Source organism: Panthera leo, chromosome A1 (assembly GCF_018350215.1).
Source record: "Panthera leo isolate Ple1 chromosome A1, P.leo_Ple1_pat1.1, whole genome shotgun sequence".
Classification (NCBI taxonomy): domain Eukaryota; kingdom Metazoa; phylum Chordata; class Mammalia; order Carnivora; family Felidae; genus Panthera; species Panthera leo.
Window position 1 is genome coordinate 192185061 of NC_056679.1, and position 26499 is coordinate 192211559.

The 26499-nt window shown below is 39.6% G+C and overlaps 2 protein-coding genes across 4 annotated transcripts in view; one reads left to right on the forward strand and one right to left on the reverse strand.

Annotated features, from left to right (window-relative positions):
* GEMIN5 (gem nuclear organelle associated protein 5) overlaps window positions 1–11058 on the forward strand; it is a 39905-nt gene extending 28847 nt beyond the window's left edge. Inside the window, exons 22-28 of the mRNA XM_042948487.1 lie at window positions 2814–2933; window positions 3361–3571; window positions 5073–5321; window positions 6857–7019; window positions 7796–8300; window positions 9816–9912; window positions 10492–11058. Of these exons, the coding sequence (XP_042804421.1) occupies window positions 2814–2933; window positions 3361–3571; window positions 5073–5321; window positions 6857–7019; window positions 7796–8300; window positions 9816–9912; window positions 10492–10659 (1513 nt within the window). The 3' untranslated portion in view covers window positions 10660–11058. The remainder of the gene's footprint in view (window positions 1–2813; window positions 2934–3360; window positions 3572–5072; window positions 5322–6856; window positions 7020–7795; window positions 8301–9815; window positions 9913–10491) is intronic.
* CNOT8 (CCR4-NOT transcription complex subunit 8) overlaps window positions 1–26499 on the reverse strand; it is a 36444-nt gene that overhangs the window by 5901 nt on the left and 4044 nt on the right. For 2 of the 3 annotated variants that reach the window (XM_042948489.1, XM_042948488.1), the window contains exons 2-6: window positions 23179–23362; window positions 21598–21791; window positions 18572–18733; window positions 17827–17971; window positions 16749–16859 (exon numbers count right to left, since the gene is read on the reverse strand). In XM_042948489.1, coding sequence (XP_042804423.1) covers window positions 16749–16859; window positions 17827–17971; window positions 18572–18733; window positions 21598–21791; window positions 23179–23295 — 729 coding nt within the window. In that variant the 5' untranslated portion in view covers window positions 23296–23362. Of the gene's footprint in view, window positions 1–13569; window positions 15080–16748; window positions 16860–17826; window positions 17972–18571; window positions 18734–21597; window positions 21792–23178; window positions 23363–26499 lie in introns of those variants that run through there. The other variant, XM_042948490.1, reaches the window with a different exon arrangement.

Consider the following 26499-nt stretch of genomic DNA (forward strand, 5'->3'; position numbering starts at 1 on the left):
CATGTCCCCGACTGTTGTTATTTTTAAGTATAACACTCCAGATTTGACTGAATTGCCTTTCTCCAGTTCTGTCCTCATCCTTTCTCTAAGAAGCAACCATTCTGCTGAGATTGGTTTGAATCCTTCCTCTCCAAGTTACTACACTTTCACTATAATACATTTGTAAGTAATGACAAACAAAAGGAGTAAAATATTTCTTATAAACAGCATACAGGTTTTTTTTTATCCATTCTGTTGGTTTCTGTCTTTTAATTGAAATGGTTAGGCCATTTACATTAAATATAAATATTGGTGCAATTAAAATTTACCATCTTGCTATTTTGCTTTCTTTTGGATTACTTGAATATTTTCTTATCTCCAATCCTGGCTTATTAGCTATACTCTATTTTATGGTTGCTTTAGGGTTGATGATGATTAGCATGTTTTTTTAATTTTTAAGTTTATTTATTTATATTGAGAGAGAGGGAGAGGGAATCCCAAGCAGGCTCCACACCATCAGCACAGAGCCCAACGTGGGGCTCAAACCCACAAACCATGAGATCGTGACCTGATCTGAAACCAAGAGTCAGGCATTTAACCGACTGAGCCACCCAGGCGCCCCATGATTAGCGTTTTTAATTTTCACAGTTTACTTTCAACTAATATTGTCCTACATCTTATATAAAACTTATTTCTTTCCTTCCCTCCTGTCCTTTCTGCTACTTACTTGTCATATATTTGACATGTTATAGCCCCACATTACAGTGTTAGAATTTTTGCTATAACCTGTCATCTTTTTAAATAACTTTTTAACTTTAAAACTTTTTTTATACCTGCCCACATACTTATTTCTAGCATTTTTCATTCTCTTACGTAGGTCCAACGTTCCAACTGCTATCAATTCCTTCTTCACCTGAACAAGAATTTCATTTTTTATGTAGTGTGATTCTTCTGGTGACCAATTCCATCAGCTTTTGTTTGTCTATAAAAGTCTTTAATTTTGCCTTCATTTTAAAGGATCTTTCTCTGGGGGTAGAATTCTAGATTGGCAGTTTTTGTCTTTCAGGGCTTCAGAGATGACTGTTTACTCTTACATTGTTCTTGACTTGACTGCATCTATTCCCATCTTTGTTATATAGGAACTGTCATTTTTTTCTCACTGTTTTTAGGACTTTCTCCATCACTGATTTTCAGCCGTTTGATGTGATGGCTTTGGTGAGACTTTGTCTTTTTCCTGTTTTGGTTTGTCTTCCTCTGAAGGGTGTTGAACTCTGTTTTAGTGAGCACTAAAGTTGCTAATAGAACAGCTTGATCTTTTCATGGCTTGTTTTTAAGGTTTCTTAGAACAGGTTTGGAGAAATCTTTTTTTTTTTTTTTTTAAGTTTATTTATTTTGAGAGAGAGAGTGCGCAGGAGAGGCAAAGAGAGAGAGAATCCCAAGCAGGCTCCTCACTGTCAGTGTAGAACGCAACATGGGGCTTGAACTCACAAACCGTGAAATCATGACCTGAGCCAAAATCAAGAGTCGGACACCTAACCGACCGAGCCACCCAGAGAAATCTATATTCTAGAATTAGTTTGTCCTTCTACCTTCTGGTGTCTTTACTGAATGCCTGTGTGTTCAACAGATCAGAACTCAAATGTCTGGCTGGTTAAAACACCGAAGTCCCCTATGCCCTGAGTGAACTCTGGGAATTATTCAGCTTATAATTCCCTGATTGTTCTTTATCCAGCCTTAAGGAATGTCCTACACATGCATGGCTTTGTGTTTAGCCAAAGACTCATGAGATCCCCAGAGTTCTGTAGGGCTTCCCCTGGATAGCTTCTTCCTTCCTATTATCCTGCCCCTCATATTCCAATTATTTTATCTCTCCTCCACTCAGTAAGACTGCTGGGGCTCTGCTGGGTTCTCTATAGGAAAATGGCTATTAGGAGGTTCCCTTCTCTCGGGGATAACAATCCTGAGCTTCCTGGATCCAATGTCTGAAAACAGTTGTTTCATACATATTTTGTCTAGTTTAGTGGCAGGAGGGTAAGTCTGGTAAGTTGATGTCTCAAAATACTTCTTAAACATTGCTCTGCATAGATCACCTTAATCTAAAATACTTTTATTCTAGCTACAACTTTATGTTGGCTACAACTCAGAAGTTGTAGGTCAGTTGAAAATATTAGCTCACTGAATTATACAGATACTCCAAATGTTAACACATTTCATTATAAAATATCCAGAAACATTCACATTCTTAAATATCACCATCAGTCTCTTCAGAAAAGTCTTTAGCATTTGGGGAGCTATCTAGCCCACAGTGGCAGGCATAGATTTTCTAAAATTCTCGTTTTTACTTGAAAGCTCAAAATTTACCATTGGCAAAAATACTGTTGGTTGTCAAGTGACAGACTTGGGGATCCCCAGGAATCCACAGACCACACGTTAAGAACTGCTGACCCAGGTGAAGAATTGAGCTCAGCATGTGGTTTTAACTTCCCACGTGGGGTGCCTGGGTGGCTCAGTCGATTGAGCATCCGACTTTGGCTGGTCAGGTCATGATCTCACGGTTTGTGGTTTCAAGCCCCGAGTTGGGCTCTGTGCTGAGCTCGGAGCCTGGAGCCTGCTTCAGCTTCTGTGTCTCCCTCTCTCTCTGCCCCTCCCCTGCTCACGCTGTCTCTCTCTGACTCTCAAAAATAAATAAATGTAAAAAAAAAATTTAACTTCCCACATAGTGCAGGAAAATGGTTTTGTACAGGAAGTTGGAACAGTATAAACAACACAAGAGGGACAGTTTATCCTATCTTCCAGCCTTTTCAAATTGGCTTTTTATCTGTTCTGGCCTCTAGGGAAGCTATTGCAGTTGCCAAGGCCCGACTGCGCCCAGAAGACCCGATCCTGAAGGACCTGTACCTCACCTGGGGAGCCATCCTGGAAAAAGACGGCCATTATGCCGTGGCCGCCAAATGGTAAGCTGGAGGGAACAGGCATGTACCCAAACATCGAAGAGCTGTGATGCAGAAGAGCAGGACGAGAGTAGTAAGTTTAGAGGGGGAGGTAAAGTGACTAGAAAACAAAAAGCCATATGTGTATTAAACCTAGCTTCATAAGATTCATCGTCCTTGGATGAATCCTTTATATAAATCACCTCCCTTATATAAATCACCATAACTACTGAAGAAACCTCAGTAGCAGACTCAGAAATTCCACCTTTCTCTAGTAATGTCTTTACTATCAAATAAGGAAACTGGGAGAGAATAAAAACTCTATTTGGGTTCAGTTCAGCAAATGTATGTCCTTACCCTGTAGGATGCTGCCACTCATTCTCTACGTTGAGATGGAAGAGGGTATAGGAGATCTGTTCATGACACTTTTGGGTTTTTGTTTGTATTACAGCTATTTAGGGGCTGCTTCTGCTTATGATGCAGCCAAAGTTTTATCCAAGAAGGGAGACGCAGCATCACTTAAAACAGCTGCAGAACTGGCTTCAATTGTAGGAGAGAATGAGTTGTCCTCTACCCTGGCTCTCAGATGTGCCCAAGAGCTGCTTTTGGCCAGGAACTGGGTGGGAGCCCAGGAAGCGCTGAAGCTACATGAAAGTCTAAAGGTCAGTCTGTTCTTGTATCTCCAGGTATTTAAGAGGGAAAGGCCACAAGTCCTTTTCTAGTCAAATTCCAAATGAATAACCCAGTTGCACAGCTGTACCAGTTTGGCAGGTACCCTTGGAAGGCCAGCCCTGGCCATACTATCCCATGGAACTACCATGGCTTGTCCACTGCCATATTCAGAGTAAGAGATAATGTAGTCATTCATATTATTCTCCTTCCTTATCAATTTGTGTACAACATACATGAGTCGATTTTAGTCAGCATAGCCCTGAGCTAGCAGTCTGGTGTTTCTTTATTGGTGTTATCAGGTCTTCTTTGAAGAGGGAGAGGAAGGGGAGGATTTCCAACAGAAATCAAGGTGCTCCGCCATAGCATCACTCTTTAACTATAAGCCATAACGAAGTGTGGCGAAATCAACATTTTGTTAAATGTCTGTTTATCCCTTTCTGGTTAACTATGAGTAACTCACCACTGTTTTATTTGACGCATCAAACTGAGATTACTTTAAAAGCATCAGCACTCTCATTTTCTAAAACACATAAACATTTTAGACAGCTTTACTGCTCAGATACTAACATGAACTTTGTAAGCTCCCCTCTCCCTAATAGAGTAACTGGACCTAAAGACAGTTCCTACCTAAATATTGAAACCCAAGAAAAATAGTAGCTTTCTAGGAAAGCTACTTCCTAGCAAAAGTAATATGCCCTCAAAGACAGTGTCACTTGGTGTATTACTTATAAAATGACCAAATCTAAAGAGATTTTAATTTATCCATAGCAAAAAAAAAAATTCCAGAATGGTTATTTAAGTATTTCTTTTTTCTTTTAAAAAGCATCCTTATGAAAGCAAGAAAACCTTTACGTTTATGCAGAATGCTGTTCTGGTCATTGTCAGGCTATTTGGGCTAATATTTTGCCAAGCCGAACTGAGAAAATACTGTTACAAGAGTATACGTGAACCTCATGGCAACTGAAGGTCTTAGCAAAAAGAAAGATACTTGCTGACTCCTCTGAAGCCTGCTGGGACATGGCGCCCGACACCTGCCGCAGCTGTCATATCTGCACAGCTTATCTGCTCTAGCACCTTCTGCCCATTGCACTTTGCTTCTGTATCCCTTAATGTAAAGTTTGGACAAGGGGAAAGAACTGGATGAGCCCAGGCTGTCTTTTCTCAAACTGGGTCATAAGTCTTAGGTGACTGTCCTGTATGTGGTCTACACTGCAGTGGACAGGGCCGTAGTTGGGATTCTGTGTCGTAAAACTATTTGCTTGGGCTCCAGGCTACCTCCAGGATTCCTGCAAAGGCATCTGGAAAAATGTCTATTAGATCACCTCTACTCCCCGCCCCCTCACTCAATGACTCACACTGGCCAGAGGCAGCCCCCTAAAGGGTCTGGTTGCTGCAGATGTGATGCAGAACACAGAGAAACTGAGAAGAGCTCTTGAGATAATCAGGCACTTCCATTGCCTAACAGTTCCTGTCCTTGTTGTTGGGTTTCAGGGGCAGAGACTGGTGTTTTGCCTTCTTGAGCTCCTGTCCAAGCGCCTGGAGGAAAGGCAGCTTTCGGAGGGCAAAAGTTCTTCCTACAATGTGTGGGCTGCAGGCACTGAAGGGCCCTTCGTGGAGAGGGTGACTGCAGTATGGAAGAGCACCTTCAGCCTGGAGACCCCAGAGCAGTACCAGGCAGCATTACAGCAGCTGCAAACTATCAAGTACCCATCTGCTACAAATAACACTCCCTCCAAACAGGTACCCTGTCTGCACTCTGCAGTAAGCCTTCCTTAATCCACGTCTAGTGTAATAAGGAAACCAAGTGAATGCCAGTTTGCATTTCAGAAAAGACTAAGGCAGGCACAGGCAACCTGGAAAGATCCCTTCAAGACTAATTAAGGCCCTTTAGCTTTGAAGTTAGTCTTAGATCAGTATTCTCTTTAAAAAAAAAAAAAAAAAAAAAAAGCCTAAACCTATACAAAAGCACAGAGAAAAATATAGTACTCATCAACCAGGAATTACCAGAGTTCACGTGATTTGTCATTTTGCTTCATAGAGTTTTTTTGGTTTTGTTTTGCATATATTCTTCTAGTTTTTAGTAAAAGAAATACAGTAAGTTTGAAGTCCCTGGTGTCCCGGACCTTCCTTTGGCCCCATTCTCCTTTCCTAGCTTACCAAAGTCAGCCCCTAGGTCACTCATAGTATTATTTTTTGCCTTACTTCAGTGACCAGTTTGTAAAATCTATCTGTATTGATGCAGAGATAAAGTTGATTCATTATAGCAGCTATACCCATCCTATAAATGTATGTCAATTTATCTGCTTTTTCTTTTGAAAATGGGGGAAGGCTCATTTATTTTTGAGGAATGAGACTTCCTCAAATGATAATATAGCACCTTGAGAAACAGTTTGGCAGTTTCCCATTAAGTTAAATATAGACGTGCCCAGTGACCCAGCAATCCCACTGCCCAGATATTTCACTAAAAGAAATACAGCCTTGTACACAGCTGTTCGCTGCAGCTTAGCGGACAGCAGCCAAAAGCTAGAACAACCCAGACATCCATCAGCTGCTGAATGGATGTGCAAACTAGCCTATCCAGACAGTGGAATACTATACGTGCAGCAATACAAAGGAACAAGCTAGTGATGTACAAATCATACTGGTAAATCTGGAAAGCATTATGGTAAGTGAAAGAACCAAGACACAAAAGACTACACGCTGTGGTTCCATTTATCTGAATTCTAGAAAAGACAAAATTTATAGTGACAAAAACCAGGTGAGGGGTTGCAGGGGGTGGGGAGAGAGGAATGCCTGCAAAGGGGCACATGGGAATATTCTGCAGTGACGAAAATGTTCTGTCTTGATCGTGGTGGTGATTGTAGCATGTGTATCTATAGAGATACATGTATTTATCAAAATTCATCAAATGGCTCACTTAAAACTGATAAATTTTCTTAATTGTACAATTTTCTTAATTGTACTCCAGGTGGGTTGGTTTGTTTAATTACAGCTTTTAGTTCTGAAACTCACTTTTTGTTTTAATTAAATGTAAATGTCACAGCATTTTTTTTTAGCATGAACAGACTTTAACACCAGACAAGGTATGTTGCTGTGCAACTAGATATGGAAGTTTCTCAGATAGGGAAGCAAAAATGGGTGATGGAGACAGGAGGACCTTTCTTAAACTTGCACTGTGTCCTTCCTTCCAAGTGCAGTCAATAGGAATATTTCTGTATCATCCCAGTGCTTGCTGTGCAAGAATGTTTAACTGAAACTCTGGCTCTTCCCTCCAGCTTCTGCTTCATATTTGCCATGATCTGACGTTGGCAGTGCTAAGCCAGCATGTGGCCTCCTGGGACGCGGCTGTGGAAGCCCTGCTTCGGGCTGTGGTCCGGAGCTACGACTCCGGAAACTTCACCATCATGCAGGAAGTGCACTCAGCCTTTCTTCCTGAGGGTAAATGACCCCAACCTTTGCCGGAGCATGCCTACTAATGGATGATGTAAACACCACCGATGGTGTAGCACCAGGAGTACAAACATTATTGAAAGAGACTGGCCAGTTGTGTCATTTAGCACCAAGTTTGAATTCTCTTACCCAAGCTCCTAAGAGGGGGCCAGAACGGCTAAGCTGTTTTCCTTTACCTGGCCTTACCTACCTTACCTACCTTGCTGCCTTCTACAAATTTTTCTCCATGGTTTAAGAGAAATAGCAATGTGCTCAGAAGTTAGTTAAGAATGGAGAAGCACATGGGGCACCTGGTTGGCTCAGTTGTAAGAGCATGCAGCTCTTGATCTCAGGGTCGTGAGTTCAAGCCCCACATTGGGTGTAGAGATTACATTAAATAAATAAATAGACGTAAAAAAAAAAAAAAAAAGAATGGAGAAGCACAACAGAAGGGACATTCTTTGAACTGCATAATTAGTCACTAAACTAAATCACTGATTTTTCAGAGACATAGTGAGATCAAACCCCAGAGCTTTCATAGGAAGATGGAATACTTTTTCTGTAATGCTTTGATTGACTCGCAGACTACAGCAACAAGAACGCTGTCCTAGGTCAGGAGATGTTTAGCTCTGATTGGCTTTAGGTGAAAAGCATGTAACCCCATGGATCACTGCTATCCTTGTTCTTGAGCTCTGCCCCTTGGGTGATAGGAAATGTAACGGGAAGAGGAATGTGTATCTAGCAGAAACAGAAATGCACAACCCTAAATCCTTCTCTTCTTCTAGGCTGTGACCACCTAAGAGACAAACTGGGTGAACATCAGTCCCCTACCACACCAGCTTTCAAAAGTTTAGAGGCCTTTTTTATTTATGGACGTCTGTATGAATTCTGGTGGTCTCTCTCCAAGCCTTGCCCTAAATCCAGTGTCTGGGCAAGAGCTGCTCACGGAAGGACAACTTCTGTGGAGCAAAGCCAGCAGATAGACAGTGCCAGCCCTGAAGAAACAGACCCTAATATTTCTCAGCCAAAGCCAAGCGGGCCTCCAGAATTAGACTTGAGCCTCACAGAAGAAAGCGAGCAAATGCTGATCACTTGTAAAGAGCTCTTTTCAGAAAAACACGCCAGTCTCCAAAACTCACAGAGAACCGTTGTTGAAGTACAAGAGACCTTGGCAGAAATGATCCGCCAACACCAGAAGAGTCAAGTCTGTAAATCCACAACGAATGGTCCTGATAAGAATGAATCTGAGCAGGTAGCAGAACAGCCCCTCTCTAGTCCTCAGAACCAGTGGTAAGTATAAGGTGGAATTGGAAATACCATGCTGGCTTCTCAGATAAAAATCAGTATGTGATGAGCTTGATCAGGTCACTTGCTGGCACCATCATGTAGAATGCACAGGCTTTGGAGTCTGACATGGGGTTCTAATCCGGCTCTGCTGACTGAGCTCAGGCAAGATTCTTAATGTTTCTGAGCATTTGTTCCCATATATACAACTGGGAGTACCTACTCCTACCTTGCTTGTTTGGGGAATTAAATGAAATCACAAATAGTATTAATAATAGGATAGGGACACCTGGTGCTCAGTAGGTTCAGCCTCCAACTCTGGATTTCAGCTCAGGTCACGATCCCATTGTGGGATTGAGTCCTGGCGTTGGGCTCTGTACTGAGCATGGGACCTGCTTGGAATTCTCTCTCTGCCCTTCTCTTGCTTGCACTCTCTCTCTCTCTCTCTCTCTCTCTCTCAAATAAAAATAACTTAAAAAAAAAAAAAAACCTCAGTAAAAAATAACAATAGGACAATAAAATCTTATCTCTAGGCGATAGATTCCCCTCCCCCCAAAAAATTAACCAAGTAAAATGGAAGTGCATTATTGTATCATTAATGAAAACCACGGTTTTTCGATTATTCTATGCTATCCCAGAAAATACACAAAAAGAGTAGTGTACAAAACTGCACACCGAATTGAGAAAATCCCAAATGATCAGAATGTAACATCCTAATCACTTCCACTGAACATAGGGGCCAGATGGATGACAGGAGCCGATCCGCAATCACTGTAGAGCTCATTTGCATATATTACAGGGTCTTCTGCTATGGGCATTTGCAGTGATTAACAATTATTGATTGGTCATTATGCTGAGGGCCTTTTACCTAGATTATTTCTCCCCAGCACAGGGCGTAAATAAAACGTTGTAACTAGTACCATCAATAAACTGATAGCTATTATTACTAACTGAAAAAAAAAAAACAAAACTAAAATGTTTTGAAGCCCTTATATATTTATTGCTGTAAAAATAGTCCCACTGAAATCTTGAGTTAGAGTTTTGAGTCACTTCTCCAGTAAGCTATCACACTCTAGGCAGTTACTAGGTTTTAGTAACAAGAAAAACACTAAAAATCTTTCTAACTCAGCAGCTCTTAACCTTTGGATCACAGGACTCCTTTGAGAAGATTCAGACACTCTTTCCAGAAGAATGTGCATCCATATACCAACAGTTAGGAGCCTGAGCTGTGTCTAACCATTCCCCAGAGAAATCCAGGCTTTGTGCACTTAGCTGCAGATCAAATCCCCTGAAGGGCCTAACTTTTCATTAGAGCTATGTATCTAAGAACTGGGGATTTGGCAAATGGTGAGGAATGATATTTCACTTTGAAAACCTCATATCACATCACATTAAATTCCCTCCTCTTGACCTTTGTATTAAAGATGAAAGAGATAACAAAAGAATTTTATTTATAGGGTAATAGTTAAAAGTTTTGTGGGGCAAGGCATATGACTTGTAATTTTTTTTTATCGTTACTAGTAAAGAAGAAAAAAATCAGCCACTTTCTCTGCCTGAATTAACCAAAAGTCTTACGGAGGCAAATGAGAGAATAGCTAAATTTCCTGAGAGTGTTAAGGTAAGATATCAGTTCATTTAATAAAACATTATTGTTTATATTATCAACTGACTGGACCAAATTCTTTAAGGTCATCTAATTTTGTGTTCCATTTATAAAATTGCTACACATTTGTATATGCTTAAAAATTTAGGATCCCGTTGTCTTGGGTTAACTAAAATGTTTTGTGAGAATAGGATTATTGGCAACACAAGCAATTTTATACCTCGGTCTTCAGAGAAATGGAACACATTTTGCATCTGGGAAGTAAAATAAAATTAAAATTGGTACCATGTATTTGATAGCTTACAGATGGGTAGGTGTATTTGAATGTGGCCCTGGTATTAGAGGAGAGTCATGTTTTGAATGAATTGAGTAGGGCTCTAGAAGATGATTCTGTCATTTGAGAAGGATACCCCAGTCTGAGCCCTCCCAGTTTTGAGTATCATCTACCCTTAGAGTTACTGAGGAAGAGCCTTCCTCAGTTCAGCCGTGCCTGAGTAGTGTCACTAGATGAGACTTTGAGTTGCTGGTGCCTTCTGTACAGGTATATGTGAGTCCTCCAAATGCTTCCTTGTTCATCCTTGTGTCCCCTTTCAGATCTGGCCCTTCCCAGATGTGCTGGAGTGCTGTCTCATTCTGCTTCACATCGGGGCCCAGTGTCCTGGCAGCGTAACCCAGGACATGCAGCAGCAGGCCCAAGAGCTCCTTCAGAAATATGGCAACACTAAAGTTTACAGAAGATACTGCCAGACCTTCTGCACGTGAATTTTCAAGGACCTTTAAGGAAACTGTGCCAAATTCCAACGTACAACACCCTTCACCACCGTGACACCGCGCCATTCTCTTTGATCCCTAGATGTTTTTGCAGTGATCCAAATAATACAAATGAGGGTCAAGTTTGAATTGACTCTACCCCTAGACATAGTGGAATCGGACTTTGGACTCAATTGTGGTTTCCTACTGGAGGAAAAGATCATGAAAAGCCAGAAGTAGGTATTCAGAACTAACACCTGCAGTATGATTCATTGTTGGTCATCTCTAAAGCCTTATGCAGGTTTCACCCAAAGAGGAGAAACTTTTTAATCACCCAAAGTGTTACGTTCTTAAACACAAACTACCTTTATAAATACTTTGCCTGGTGGTAAATGTGCCATTCTTGTTGGAGATAGAATTGATATCTTTTATGACTTGGCTTGTTTTTTGTTGTTTGGTTTTTTTTACTTTTTTTGTTAACTTGGGTTCTTCCCTTCTATTCTTTCAAAGACTGAACTTTGAATGTGAAATAGGTCTTTACCCATCATGTTGATTCTACCCTCCATCTGAACTTTAGATCAAAAATTTGGTTCTGTTTCATGTAATTGCTTACTTGAACACATCATTTACTAAAGCTTTAGAAGAACAAATAACTAAAACTCAGATGTGTCTTATCCCTTCAGTTTTATAAGAAATTATTAATGGTGATCACAGTAGCTCAGGAAGAAATTGCTATTTCAGTGGTTCTTAATCTTTTTTCGATCATAGACCCTTTGAGAATTAGAACCACAGATGCTCTTTGAAGAAAAATGCATAATTTTGTGTATGTAGCTTTTGGATTATTGGACTCCAGCATAATGGGATCCTATATACTATTTAATTATAAATCCTTGTTCTTCCCCCCCCCCCCATTATTGAGCATTCTCTTGAGGTCTGTTCTTCTCTTTGGTTAAATAGTTGAACAATGTCAGGAACAGATATTTCTGTAATAGCCCAGTTGCTGGGATATAAACATCAGTCTGGGGTAGGGTTGGGAGGGAGCATTCTTTCCCAATAATGTAACTATTTTCTTTGGGGATTCATTATGAAAGCTTTTCTGCTTGAATGTCCAGTTTATTTTTTAGTTTCCTATGGCTGGCATTGTTGTGGACAGCAAGAATAAAATTCATTCACAGGAACTCTAGGAAGAAAAGTTTAAGACACACATCTGACTGACCAGGGGTTTTGTTTGTTTGAATTCGACCTAGCTTTAGAATTTAAAAATGCTAAACCCAAAAGCAAATACCATAGAATTTAGATGCTCATAGTTCTTTATACAGTTACTTGAACTTTGAGAAGAAGATGCACTGTTACTGGGGATGAAGAATCTTCTTGGCATGGTATCAGTGACTGAATTATAAATCAGATCTTGACAATTCCCTGATAAAAAATTATTGCAGTAGTTTCCCATTGTTACTGGAAAAAAAAAATCATCTTGCAGGGCTTAAAAGGCCCTGCCTGATCCCACCCTTTACATCTTGGACTCCTGTTCTTACACTCACATCCTTGCTTCTGGATTCCACACGCACTGGTCTCTTAGGCTGCTGGAATCCACCAAGTTCTCATATTGTCTCAGTAGCTTTTTCATGTTGTTCCTCTGCCTGGTTCATTCTTAGCCATCTCTTAGATCTCAGCTTAAATGTCCTTTCTCTAATGACTATCCCTGAACCTCAATCTAAAAGACATCAGCGTGCTGTACTTTACAGCTCATACTGTATTTTTGTGAATTATGTACTCTGGCAATGCAGATTGTAAGCTCCAATGAGATTGGTAGAGATTATGTCTTCCATGTGCTATTTTCCCAGCACCTATTTACAGTGTCTGTTATCTAGTAGGTGCACAATAGAAACTTGCAGACTGAATAAATTGAGAAATTAGAATACTCATTAATAGCCTGGACTTAAAATCTGACTCTAAACTGAGCTCATGCATATCAGGACAAGCTAACAATTAAGCTCGTCGTTGGTAGTCAACCTTATTGCATTAGCAGAACCACGAATTTAAGAACATTTGGCAGTTTATACAGAGGGGCTTGAATTCACCCGTAATTAGCATTCTCTTGGTTACTCTACAGGACCATCCCTTTCTGAGGATAACCACTCACAAAGCCCTAAATGCACTCACATATCTGTATACAAGGTGAAGTTTTTGCCAGTTCTACTAGACTTGTGCCCTTTAAGAACACCTTAATAAATTCTCATCCCTCCCATGCGGTGACCAGACTCCCCACTCGACACGGAGTTCCTCAACCCTTCATCTCAATACTTCTCCTGACATGTACATCTGTCCTGAAGTGTGGCAAAGATAAAATTCCCTATTTGAATCTAAATTTAGGACACCTACGCAGGGCTCAGTCACCAGCATGCCAAAGAACTTGAAAGAGAACCACTGACCCTGACCTGTGCTGCCTTTACCACAAATCACAGTGATAAATACCTCTCTTTCTATATGTGAACATCCCAGGCAAAAACCTAGATTGGCTCCTATACCAGACTTCTTACAACCCCTTGTTTTGTGCCAATAGGAAGGGTTGTAAATAGTGTGGAGCCAACTCTACAATACCAGAAGCTCGCTTTGTCTATAGTCTGCTAATTAACAAGCTAATCCACCAAATGGAGTAAAGTGGTCCCAGGAACTGGAATTAAAACTAGTTTTCCCACTAAGGCTGGACGATCAGTGGGGCGTTGTGAAGTGAAGAGACAATTCCATTTACACAGTTGGTCATTAAAAACCTCCTACAAAATGAGACATTTTATATGCACACCAACTTGTGGAAAACTGAGACAAGAGTTTGGGGACAGTCAAGATGCTTCCAGGCACTGACTGCAAATGACCATCTCCTACAGCCAGTAATTAATAGCTATAAAAGACCAAACCTTCATGCCAGTGGTTAAAAAGAAATCTTTATTTTACAAAATTAAAAACATAAATAATATTTACAAGCATCTTAAATACCAGCTTATAATACTTGACATTTTGAATCATCTGAAATTGAGTTTTTCATAAGCTTTTAAAATGCAAGACTATTCATCCAGTTCAGTGAGTTACCAGTTTTCATTTCCACCATTTCAAAGGGGTTTTTGGTTTTTCTAAATTGGCCATACTGTAGTCATTCAAAAAACAATGCATTTTTTAAATGACCAGTTTAAAAAAAAAAAAAAAAATCATAGTCCTGAGCTTCCTACACCCGTTGTGGGATATTATTCCAAGAAAACTCTAACCAAATTCCTTACTGCCCTGTTTACATGTACCACTATAACTTTTTAAACACACTGCTGGTACTCACATAATCCATCTCCCTAACTTCTCAGGTTTGCTGAAAGGAAAGGCAGGGAGAACAAAGAGACATGGGGGAATACACATGACCATCTGAAATCACATTACTGAAAATATAAGACTTACGGTCCAAAATTCTGATCTTATTTCCTTCAGGGACAAATCCAGCATATTTTATTAAAATTTAAAATGATTTCAAATGATAAACATGTGACAGCAAATCTCAGTGGCACAATGGAACAGAGACTTAAAGACGCGTAAGTGGTTAACTTAACACCCGTTCTGGAGTTCCTCATGAATAAAGGGTAGACAGATTCAGAAGATTTTGTTTTTAATAAAAGTTTTCATTATCTCGTCTTCAAAATGTCAGCACGGAGTAATTCATTTCCACATAATAGTACACAACGAAAGACTAACAAAGCATAAAGAAAGCAAATGTCCTTGAGAAGGGTCAAAAAAGATTTTTAAAAAGGAAAGGAAGGAAAAGACATCTATATCCCACTTCACAAGAACGCCACGTCGTTCCACTTTCCCTGGAAGCCCTCAGCTCAGCTGAGAATCACGTCAAGAAGTCTTCATCCTCAGAGATGAGCAACAGATTTAAAAGAAAAATAATGACACAGATGAGAATTATATATATTTTACTAGTTCGTCTCTGACTTGTCCCGGATATTTAAAAAGGTGTCAAATGAGCCATGGATGCTGGTGGCAGGAAGCAATTGGAGAGGCTTGGGGATGAGGAATAGGGAAGACTTGTTTACAAATTCAGAGCAAACCCCTCTTCTGGATCTAAAATAAAGACGTCTTTTGTCTTCAATGCAACAGAAGTCTTTCTGTCAACGCAGATGGTAGGTACGGTTTGCTCAAAAGAAGCGTTTTCTCTTGGGGAGGAAGGTAAGTACACACAAACAGTCAGCACATAAGCACCACTCTGGGATCAGGCCCACCCTCCTGAGCCTCGCCGCCATCACTGCTGCATGTTGTTGATGATGGCCAAGATGCTCATCTTCTCCTGGGCAGAGTCCACATCCTCATTCTGCTTCTGGGCCACTCCCGTGCCTAGGCCATAGAGCCGCCCACAGTACTTGGCATCATCAATACTGTCCTCAAAAAACAACTGCAGAATAGGACAGAGAACTCACGGTGAGAATCACGCCCAGAGTCCAGCCAAGTCTCCACACTACTATATCAGCACCTCCCAACTGTCTTAAAGCCCTGAATATCTACCCAACTAGAAAGTAACTTCATAAAGAAAGGCTCAAGACATTTCCTATATACAGTCTTTTCACGTTCCTTTTATATATAGGCTCTCCTTTCTGAACAGACTTCTATTCTCCATGAGTTCTTTTACTGGCAGGATCCGTGTGCTGCTGCTACTGCTGCTGCTGCTGCTGCTATTTAGTACGGCCACCTCCATCTCCCTTCTCTTTAACAAGCAGTGCAGTGGTCAAGAGCTTGGGCTCTACACTCTATACCTGTCCGTAAGCCACGGTTCCCTATCTATAAAACAGGATAATGTAACAGTAGGCTGTTACAAGTGAGATACAGGATATCACACACTTCAGCAGAGTTATCTCAACCTTGGCCCTCCTGGGCAGGACAATTCCTTGTTGAGGGGCAAGGAGGGGAGCTGTCCAGTGCACTATGGTACTGTAGAATGTTTAGCAGTGTCCCTGGCCAGTAGAGGACGTCTCCCCTGCTGTTCCACATTGTGACAACCAAAAATGTCTCCAGATATTGCCAAAGGAAGCTTGCGGGGGGGCACGATGCCACCAGTTTTGTTCTTCTTTCTCAAGAATGCTTTGACTATTTGGGGTCTTTTGTGGTTCCACACAAATTTTAAGATTATTTGTTCTGTTTCTGTGAAAAATGCCATTGGAATTTTGATAGAGATTTCACTGAATCTGTAGACTGCTTTGGATAGTGTGGACATTTTAACAATATTAATTCTTCCAATCCATGAATACTGGATATCTTTCCATTTATTTGTGTCTTCTTCAGTTTCCTTCCTCAATGTCTTACAGTTTTCAGGGTATAGGTATTTTACCTCCTTGGTTAAATTTATTGCTATATATTTGATTCTTTTTGATACAGTTATAAATGGGATTGTTTCATAATTTCTTTCTGATAGTACATTATTAATGTACAGAAACACAAGAGATTTCTGAATATTGATTTTATATCCTGAAATTTTACTTTACTGAATTCATTTATTAGTTCTAAGAGTTTTTTTGGTAGACTCTTTAGGGTTTTGTATGTATAATATCATGTCATCTGAAAATAGTGAGTTTTACTTCCTCCATTCCGATTTAGATTCCTTGTGTTTCTTTTTCTTGCCTAATTATTCTGGCTAGGACTTCCAATACCATGTTAAATAAAAGTGGTGAGAGGGGGCACGCTTGTGTTGTTCCTGATCTTAGAGGAAACCCTTTCAGCTTTTCCCCACTGAGTATGATGTTAGCTGCCAGACATTTGATAAGTAACAGAATTTAAGCATAAAATGAATGTTTGAACAAACGTGAATTTGTTTATATGAGAGAAGAAAAAACTAGAAGAAAAGCAAATAACTGCAAGAATGAGAACTGCTAAGAACGCCCAGTACATGTCTACACTTGAGCATGCTGAGTGGCCTCCATTTCAGAATGTGTCTTTGCCTCCCAAACTACATTTAACATACTGAACATAATGACAAACAAACAAAACAACTGCTTTCAAAGTGGTCAACTTCCAAAAGAACTATAAATTTTCAACAAATCTCAGTCCACAAAGATAACCCACCACCTTACCTCTTTCATCCTGAAGAATGCCATTCCCGTCAGCAGCGAGTCTGAGCCTGCCTGATGCTGCCTTCCAATTCTCTGCAAGTCCAATTGATCGGCAACTTCCTGAAGACCTCCCTGCAGATGTAAAGAAAATAAAGATAATATTTCAGACCCGCCACTCGTCTACTGGAGTCAACTAAGTCCATTCTTGTGTTTAATTATTTTGGGAATGACAAGTGGGAGCAGGCCATTTGCTAAGGCCTTATTACCCCAGCAATATCCCCTGTTCAGCCCTCCACACAATATACTGTGTTATATTTCACTTTCAACTCCTTTCTTTTATACACTATTAATGGTGTTAGACCTCTGCCCCATTTTAAAGTCCTAACTGCTATAAAAACTGAGCAAATAGTCAAATACCAATCCAATTCTAGACAGCAAATCTCTTATGTCAACAACTTATTAGGGTGTTGAGTTCTTGAACTATCTCAAGTTACGAATCCATCTGAGAGTCTGGTGCGCTCCAGACCCCATCCTTAACAAACGGCACATACACCTCACGGTGCCAACTGTTTCACTAGGTTCGTGGGCCCTAAGTGAAGAACTCCTCCCTCAAGATGAGAGAAGCAGAGGGCTCCCTTCATACCCAGATTAAAGACATTCACCACACAAATCCCTGTGCCAATCAGCTCTATATGTACTTCTCTAGCACCATGTTGGCACCTAGCTGGCGCTCAAGAATGCAGAACAATGACAAATAATTTCTAAAAACAGCAATGAAGCCAAATGACAAGTCTGCTTTTTTGTCTTTGTTGTTGTTACTAATATTAAGAAAATACTGTAGGGGCACCTGGGTGGTTCAGTCGGTTAACTGTTCGACTTGGGCTCAGGTAGTGATCTCACAGTTCGTGAGATCGAGCCCCACATCGGGCTCCGTGCTGACAGCTCAGAGCCTGAAGCCTGCTTCAGATTTTGTGTCTCCCTCTCTCTCTGCCTCTCCCCCACTCATGCTCTCAGTCTCTCTCTCATGCTCTGTCTCTGTCTCTCTCTCGAAAATAAAGAAACATTAAGAAAAAAATTAAAAAATATATATATTGTGTACCTTAAGATTTTTGCAACTCTTCATCAAGTATTTCACATCATAAATAGATGGGAAAAAAAGGTTCAGAATATGAAAGAATTCATGTTCCTCTTCTGGCAAACGAGAATCCGTAAGTAACTTTACCATGTAGCCAAAATCATAGCCACTACAAGAGAAAATGAGGCAAGGAGTGAAAAAACAGCAGTTACCAGGCCCCAGCATTCAACTGCTTTATTTCTCAAAACTTAATGATACTCCCCGTGAGTAACTTTCAGTGTTCCAAACTAGTTTATCCTACTGTAATCTCAACTTTCTATTAAATACTAACAAACCACACTAATATGAGAGACATATAAGAGAACCCAAGGGTTTAAAAATGTGGGTTTTATCCACCAAAAATTCTAAAGTACTGAAAGTGTAAATTAACATCTCTTAAGAGGAATCTGTCTTTGGAGTACCTAGGAAATTCCAGACCATTCATTTAAGAGAAAAAGATGATCAAGTGCTTTGATCTCCCCTCCTCCATCTTTCCACTTGGAATGTACCCACTGATAGCCATATGACAGAACCCAATACTGTATGAAACAAACCAGTATGTGCTCCAAAGTACTTTTTGAAAAACTGAAACATGGGCCAGTTACCATTTCAATTTCATAACTGCTTCATAAGTTACCGGAAGAAGATAGCAATCAGTACTGCAAAAATAACATCAGAATGCAATCCCTTGCTGCCAAAGAAAGAGAAATATAGATGCTCTGAAACTGACCTATGAAATGAAAGCCATTTGACATTGTCACAGAGAACCACCCCTGATGTCATAAGCAGCTCTGCAAAGTGCAATGTGTCAATCCCCTCCTCTTCATGCTTCTGAAATTGTAGTCCTGAGTTAGCAAGGAGATCTATGGAATCCTGGGAGTACATGTCCTCTCTAAAAAAGAAGGTATTCACTTCTTAGTGGTGGATAATCTAACAGAAGTAGTGGGCAGCAATGTTAACATCACCTTAAAATTAACATCTTATAATTACAGAACAGGTATCCTTGAAAGGCTTTCATAATTTAAGAACAGATCAATTCATTCTTTCCAATATTCCAACAAGCATGCAAAGTAGATAATCTTATCTCTGCGGCAGATGGAAAAGTGAGATTTGCCCCCACAAAATAAATTTCTTAAATACAAAAGGTCCACATTTCTCACTGTTTAAAGAAAAACAGAATCAACCAATACAAAAACATTTAAAATAGAATACTCTTAAAAATGTTCTTATAATACCACCTCACAGAAATAACTGTTAACAATTCATTTTATATAGCCTTCAGACTATTTTCTCCATGTACACAACAACCTCCATCTCTACACCTACATAGCACAAACCATCTTTCCAGACCAATACTGATAAATACACCTCCTTTGCAACTCTGGCATAATACTCCACTGCAAAGATACATTCATCAATTTAAACACAGGAATATTTATAATACCACCTATCACAAAAATAGGGGGAAAAAGACATCATTTTCTGATCGATCCTTCCATTACGTTAACTTCTTTTCCACTAGATTTCACTATTTTTTTTCCTTTCATTTGTTTTTCACATAAACTTAAAAGACAACTAGGGAATTTTTTATTTTCCTTTGTGTATTAATTACCATTAAGGTATAAATAACAGGCTTTGACAATGGACTAAAAAAAAAAAAAAAAAAAGAATTAACGGAAAAAGGAAAGGAAGTTAAAGGAAAAATCCAGATCGTCTTCCCAAATTATTCCTGGACCTCAAAGAAATCTCCAAAGCACATGAACAATCAAAAAATTATTCCTGAGCTACCAAATGCTCCTGGTGCCCAGTTAAAGAATGCAGTATTCAAGAACTGTGGTCCAGTAAGAAATACACTAAAACCACCTCATACATTCAGCAAAATGATAGTCTCCCCTAATTTTTCCCCATAAAAAATTATATCATCCTCAAAAACTTAAAAACAGAACTACCAAACAATCCAGCAATCCCACTTCTGGGTATGTATCCAAAAGAACTCAAAGCAGGGTCATGAAGATTATCTGCACATCCATGTTCATAGCAGCAATACTCAAAAAGTCAAGAGGTGGAAACAATCGAATGTCCATCAGTGGATGACCAGGTAAACAAATGTGGTCTAAACATACAATGGAATGTTATTCAGTCTTAAAAACAAAGGAAATTCTGACATGCCACAACATGGATGAACCTTAAGGATATTATGTTAAGTGAAATAAGCCAGTCACAAAAAGACAAATACTGTGTGATTCCATTTATATGAGGTATCTAAAATAGTCAAATAGACAGAAACAGAAAGTAGTACGGTGGTTACCAAGAGCTGGAGAAAAAAAAGAAAAAGGAGAGTTGTTTAGTGGGTAGAGTGTCAGATTTGCGAGAGAGTTCTGGAGTTCTGTTTCACAACAATGCAAACTTACTTAACACTACTGAACTGCAAACTTAAAAATGGTTACGATGGCAAATTTTATGTTATGTATTTTTTTACCCACGTTTCTAAAACATCAAAATTTGCCCACTATCAGGCTTCAGTTTCACCTACTCTTGATTAGCATCTACTCTATAGCTTATTTCTTCTGTTATGAAACATAGTAATCTTATTTTACAGATAAGGAAACTGAATTACAGAAGATAAAATGAACTCCAAACCACCCAGCTAAAAAATGGCAGAAATGCAATTCAAACACTGATCCCCTAACTGGGGAACTGACTTTACTTTTTCACTTTAAACAGCTATAATTCACGTAACTAAACAATTCACTCATTTAAATATACAATTCAACAGTTTTCAATATTTTCAGAGTTGTGCAGCCACCACCACAGGCCATTTCATCACCTCAAAAAGAAAACCCATACCTAGTATGCAGTCATTCCCCACTACCCCATAACATAACCCCCCTATACTCTAGACAACCACTAACCTATTCTGACTCTACAGATTTGCCTATTTTGAACATTTCATATAAACAAAATCATACAATACATGGTCTTTTGTGTCTGGCTTTTTTCCCTTAGCATAATGTTTTCAAAGCACATCAATATACAACATGTATTAGTACTTCTTTCTTTTACTGTCCAATAATCCGCTGCCTGGATATACCACATTTATTGTATCCATTCATCAGTTCACAGACATCTGGATAGTTTCCACTTTAGGGCCTTTACAAATAATGCTGTAATGAACATTCACCACATACAAGTTTTTGTATGGATGTGTTTCCATTTCTCTGAGGTATATGCCTAGAAAAGAAGTTACTGGGACATTTGGTAACTCTCTGTTTAACCTTTTGAGAAACTGCCTATTTTCCAAAGAGGCTGCACCATTTTACTTTCCCAATAGCAATGTATGAGGATTCTAATTCCTCTACACCCTTGCCAACATTTGTTCTTGTGTCTTTCTCATTATAGCCACCCAGTGGGTGGCTCACTGTGGTTTTGATTTACATTTATTTCCCTCATGACTAGTGGTGGTGACCATCTTTTCATGGGTTTATTAGCCATATCTATATCTTCTTTGGAGAAATTTCTAGTCAGATCTGATGCCCATTTTTAATTGAGTTGTCTTTTTATTGTTGACCTGTAAGTGTTCTTTAAGAGGGACTTTACTTTCTGAGATTCCTTATTCCATTCTCTGTTTGGCTGCTGTGTCCAATCCTTACCTGGTTTCAACAGAAAGAAAACTTTAAATTAATAAAATCAGTTAGAGATCACAGTCTGCACAAATGTAGCAGATCTAAGAATAACACTGAGAAGTGTCTCACTTACGTAAGATTAAATTTGAAGTTGAACTGCCAAGTGTTGATTCCAGAAGGATATTCTCCCTTCTCATTTGTGAATGTAAGGCCCAGCTGGATAATTTTTAGGAGGTCAACATTGCACCGTAAAAGCTGATACTGGTAATCTATGGAACTACGAAATTCACCAATTGGTCGCACCACAACACCTGGAAATTCTGTGTCCTAGAAAAGGAAAAGGTCTGTCATCATTAGGTTTCACAAAACAGTGGATGCTGAATTTATCATTCATAAAAATTTTTTCTCAATTTATAAAAGTTATATGACAAGCCCAAGCTTGGGCACAAAAACCTATCTTAAAATAATTGATTTTGGGGGGCGCCCGGGTAGCTTAGTCGATTGAGCATCTGACTTCAGCTCAGGTCGTGATCCCGCAGTTTTGTGGGTTCAAACCCTGCATTGGGCTCTGTGCTGACAGCTCAGAGCCTGGAGCCTGCTTTGAATCGTATGCCTTCCTCTCTCTCTGCCCCTCCCTCACTCCTGCTCTGTCTCTATCTCAAAAATAAATAAACATTAAAAAAATAATTTAAAGAAATATATGATTTTGGGGCACCTGGGTGGCTTAGTCAACTCAGCATCCAACTTTGGCTCAGGTCATGATCTCACAGTTCATGAGTTCGAGCCTCACGTCGGGCTCTCTGCTGTCAGCACTGACTCCACTTAGGATCCTCTGTGCCCCTCTCTGCGCTTCCCCCACTCACTCTCTTTCTCTCAAAAATAAATAAATATTTTTAAAAACTAAATATTGATTTCATTGATATCTACAGAAGGAGCACTAGAATCATGAAGCTTTGTGCAGCAACTCAGAGGAGATCCTAGGCAGGATGTAAGAGCGGCTGACTATAGATCAATTAAGGACATGCTAGGTTCATATACAGTGAATTAAAAAAAGTCTAGATTAAGAACAAAGTCTAGATTATGAACAAAAATACAAATATGGGGAAGTGAAACAGTTATTTAAAAAAAAACAACTGCTATACTTACCTTGAGTAAAAAGCCTGGAACAAGACCACAGAGAATTTTAAATACAAGGCTAAAGACGTAATGCTTATGAGTAATGGGGACTGGAGCACAGAAGGTACATCCTCCTCTAGAAGAGGCCGTTGGTATCACCGTGACACACATCTGCGTCTCCAGCCACTCACCGCCAGGCAAGAATGCGAATCCCATGCCAGATCTTCCCAGTGTTTTCCAGAGATACCAGAAATCTGGGCTTTAAGAGAGGTCTCTCTGTATTTAAATGCTGATAACTAATTTTTAAAAAAACACTGTCAAATTCACCGCATCTGTGGTATAGATGTGTCCTACTGGCTAACATAACTTTTGCCTTAAACATTTGTCAATACAGAGTAACATTACAAAAAGTCTAAGATACTAGAGGTTACATCCTTCTCAGACCCACTGGCTACCTTGGGGTTTCATAAAAGCTTCACAACCTTCCACCAAGTTTAATTTACCATGGCTTTGGTGGAAGTCTTTCCTTCAAAATCTCACACTGAGTATTCCCTAAGTCCGCAGCAGAAGGTGAGTTAAAAAGAGTGGAGCTCTTTACCATGGCAATATAACTATAGCTGAGCACAATTTCTCGGATCTTCCTCATCTCTTCTTCTAGATTGCTGGCCCAGACTTCACAGATAACCTGGCTGTTCTCCACAAGTGCTGCAGGCATCTTGAAGAAACTTGAGCAGTCACTTTCAGCTGACTTTATTAGAGGGCAAGCCAATGGTTGATCTGATCTAGATTCAAAAACATATTTTGAAATCACATAAATGTACACACTGGCAAGATGCCAACAAAACAAAGGTATCAAAAAATCACTTCAGCAGTTTAATAAGCTAAAACATTAAGACAGTTATATTTGTATTTATTCCCCATTTATTATGATGGGGAAACCTATCTTGGTCAAGACACGCACGCACACACACACACACGTCTTTAACCTGAAGAAACTAAAATTACTTAAGAAATCTGAAGAAACTGGGGTGCCTAGCTGGTTCAGTCAGTAGAGCATGTGACTCTTGATCTCAGGGTTGTACAGTTGAGATGCATGTTGGGTCTAGCAATTACTTAAAAATAAAATAAAAGAGGGGCGCCTGGGTGGCGCAGTCGGTTAAGCGTCCGACTTCAGCCAGGTCACGATCTCGCGGTCCGCGAGTTCGAGCCCCGCGTCAGGCTCTGGGCTGATGGCTCGGAGCCTGGAGCCTGTTTCAGATTCTATGTCTCCCTCTCTCTCTGCCCCTCCCCCGTTCATGCTCTGTCTCTCTCTGTCCCAAAAAAAAAAAAAAAAAAAAAAAAAAAAAAAAAAAAATGTTAAAAAAAAAAAAATAAAATAAAAGAAAGAGAGAGAGGGAGGGAGGGAGGGAGAGAGAGAGACAGACAGAAACAAACCTGAAGAAACTTTTGCCCAAGCTGCCCTTTAGCACAGAAGTGAAACCACCACCCTAAACCAGTTTTTGAGCCCTTTCCAGACTACCTAAACACTAAAATAGCCTCCAATGACCACAAATACTCCCTTATCTGTAACTTTCACAACACTTGCACAGAGACCAAATCATGGAAACATTTTTAAAAGAATCTCTTTAGCTAGTTTACATGTACCTGGATCTCTGAAAGCCTGAAAGAATGTACATCTAAGTCTTAGTGACTCCTCCCTCCACCCCCTAAAAAAGGAGAAATTCCTTTTCTCCACCATCAAAAAGTCACATATAACTAGAGCCAATTAACTAACGTAACACAGTGCCTCTTTACATTTGTGCAAATAGATCATGAAGTGAGGGATTTTAGATTGTAAAAACCAACATCACTAAATGAATCTTTAACCACCACAATGAAAATCAGAATTGGAGTTATTAAAGTCTACTTTTAAACACATAATAATATAAAGAAACTAAGCAATTCAACAATAGGAGTAGAGAAGATGGCAAGTATATAATTTTTTTAAATGTTTATTTACTTTTCAGATAAGAGACAAGAGCACAGGTGGGGAAGGGGGCAGAGAGAGAGGGAGACACAGAATCTGAAGCAGGCTTCCAGGCTCTGAGCTGTTAGCACAGAGCCCAATGGGGGACTCAAACTCACAAAATGTGAGATCATGACCTGAGCTAAAGTCTGACACTTAACCAAATGAGCCACCCAGGTGCCTCGAGAAGATGGCAAGTATAAATAATTCAACAGGAAAAGATAATGATTTACAATGTATATTCTGGGAGGAAACTAGGGGGGAAACAGTAGTCTGCAAAATGAAACTCAGTATAGTTCAGCTTCAGAGTAATGCTATTATTGTAGCAATGAGATGCTTGATCATAAAAAGACCAAAAGGAGCTTATCATAATGGCCTTTCTTTAAAAAGGCAACCCCCAAAGCACCTGGCAGCTCAGTCAGTTAAGTGACTCCTGAGTTTCAGCTCAAGTCATGATCTCACAGTTCATGAGATTGAGCCCCACATAGGGCTCTGTGCTGACCCCGCAGAGCCTGCTTGGGATTCTCTCTCTCTCCCCCCCCCCTCCCCCCCCCCCCCCCCCGCTCATGCTCTTTCTCAAAATAAATAAATAAACTTTAAAAAATTAAAAAGGCAACCCCACCACAGGGAATACTCAACACAATGTAAGAGTGGACTCCAGTATATATGCGTATTCAGAGGAAAATTCCTAGAAACAGTAAAATGAAATCTTTCCTTCCTACTTTCCTGACAGGTAGATGCAACCATAAGAATCTGGATCAAAACAAAATTGTCATTCTCAAACGTCATCATTTCTCCGAGAAAGTTCTGGGAAACCTGTTGGTCTGTCAGCAACCCTGAAAGATTCCATTTATTCAAGGCATCCTACACTTCAACAGATGTTTCTCTGAAATTATAACAGACTTACTGTAATTACTCTAAAACTTAAGTAGACTGTGGTATATTCCTAACAAATATGGGTGGACACTTGTTAAAGGCAGAATCCATTTCTTCTCATTTCCGTTCTGTACACAATGGTATGAATTAAAGACTTGCAGATGAACATATAAAGAACATCCAAAAAGGGGTGAAGTCCAAACTGAGTGTGGAGTAAATTCCACTATATGACCAAAATTAAGAGAATGCAAGGACTCTGATTCAATTCTACATTGTGTTTAAGGTTTTCTCCTGCAAGATGGCACAAAGCCATTTTTATGCCCATTAATGTTAAATCAGTACCACTTCACTTCCTTATTTTCCTAACTGAAACAATGCACTTCCTTTCTGGTGTCATTTCAGAGATTGGGCACATTCAGGGTGGTATGGCCGTAGACTGGTATCGTTTCAAACACAACCATAAACTACTGCACGGGAAGTGGGTATGACTATGAATACGTTTCCTTAAGAGTGAAGCAGCAAAAAGGACCCAAGCAAAAATATGCCTTTGACCTCCAAGCAGAAAAGAGCAGACTTAAAAAGAAGACAATTAAGTACTTACACTAAACCCTTAGAACCAGGCTCCCCAGCTAAGAAGCTCTTAAGGGTGTGTCAAAAAAAAAAAAAAAAAAAAAAACTCAGGAAATAATCTGAAGAGGCTCCCTCTGGTCAAAGAAAAGATAATATAAACACCATTATGAACAGTCAGTACAATGTATTCAGACTTCTCCGACAATTCACTATGAACTCATGGATTTAAACCTAAGAAAATAAACCTCACTGGTCACCACTAGAGAATGCTAGTAAATCAATCTATTTTTTAAAGTATGTGTCTTGTCTTTCCTATGTAAATTGTACTAAGTAACTTAAGAGGTGAGGGAAAGTTTCTTTTAATAGAAATTATAAAGCTAAGAAATACGGACTGAGAGAATATCACTGTTCTGTAACTCCCAAAGAATTCATAGATCTGGGCAATATCAAAATGGCATCTATATGGAA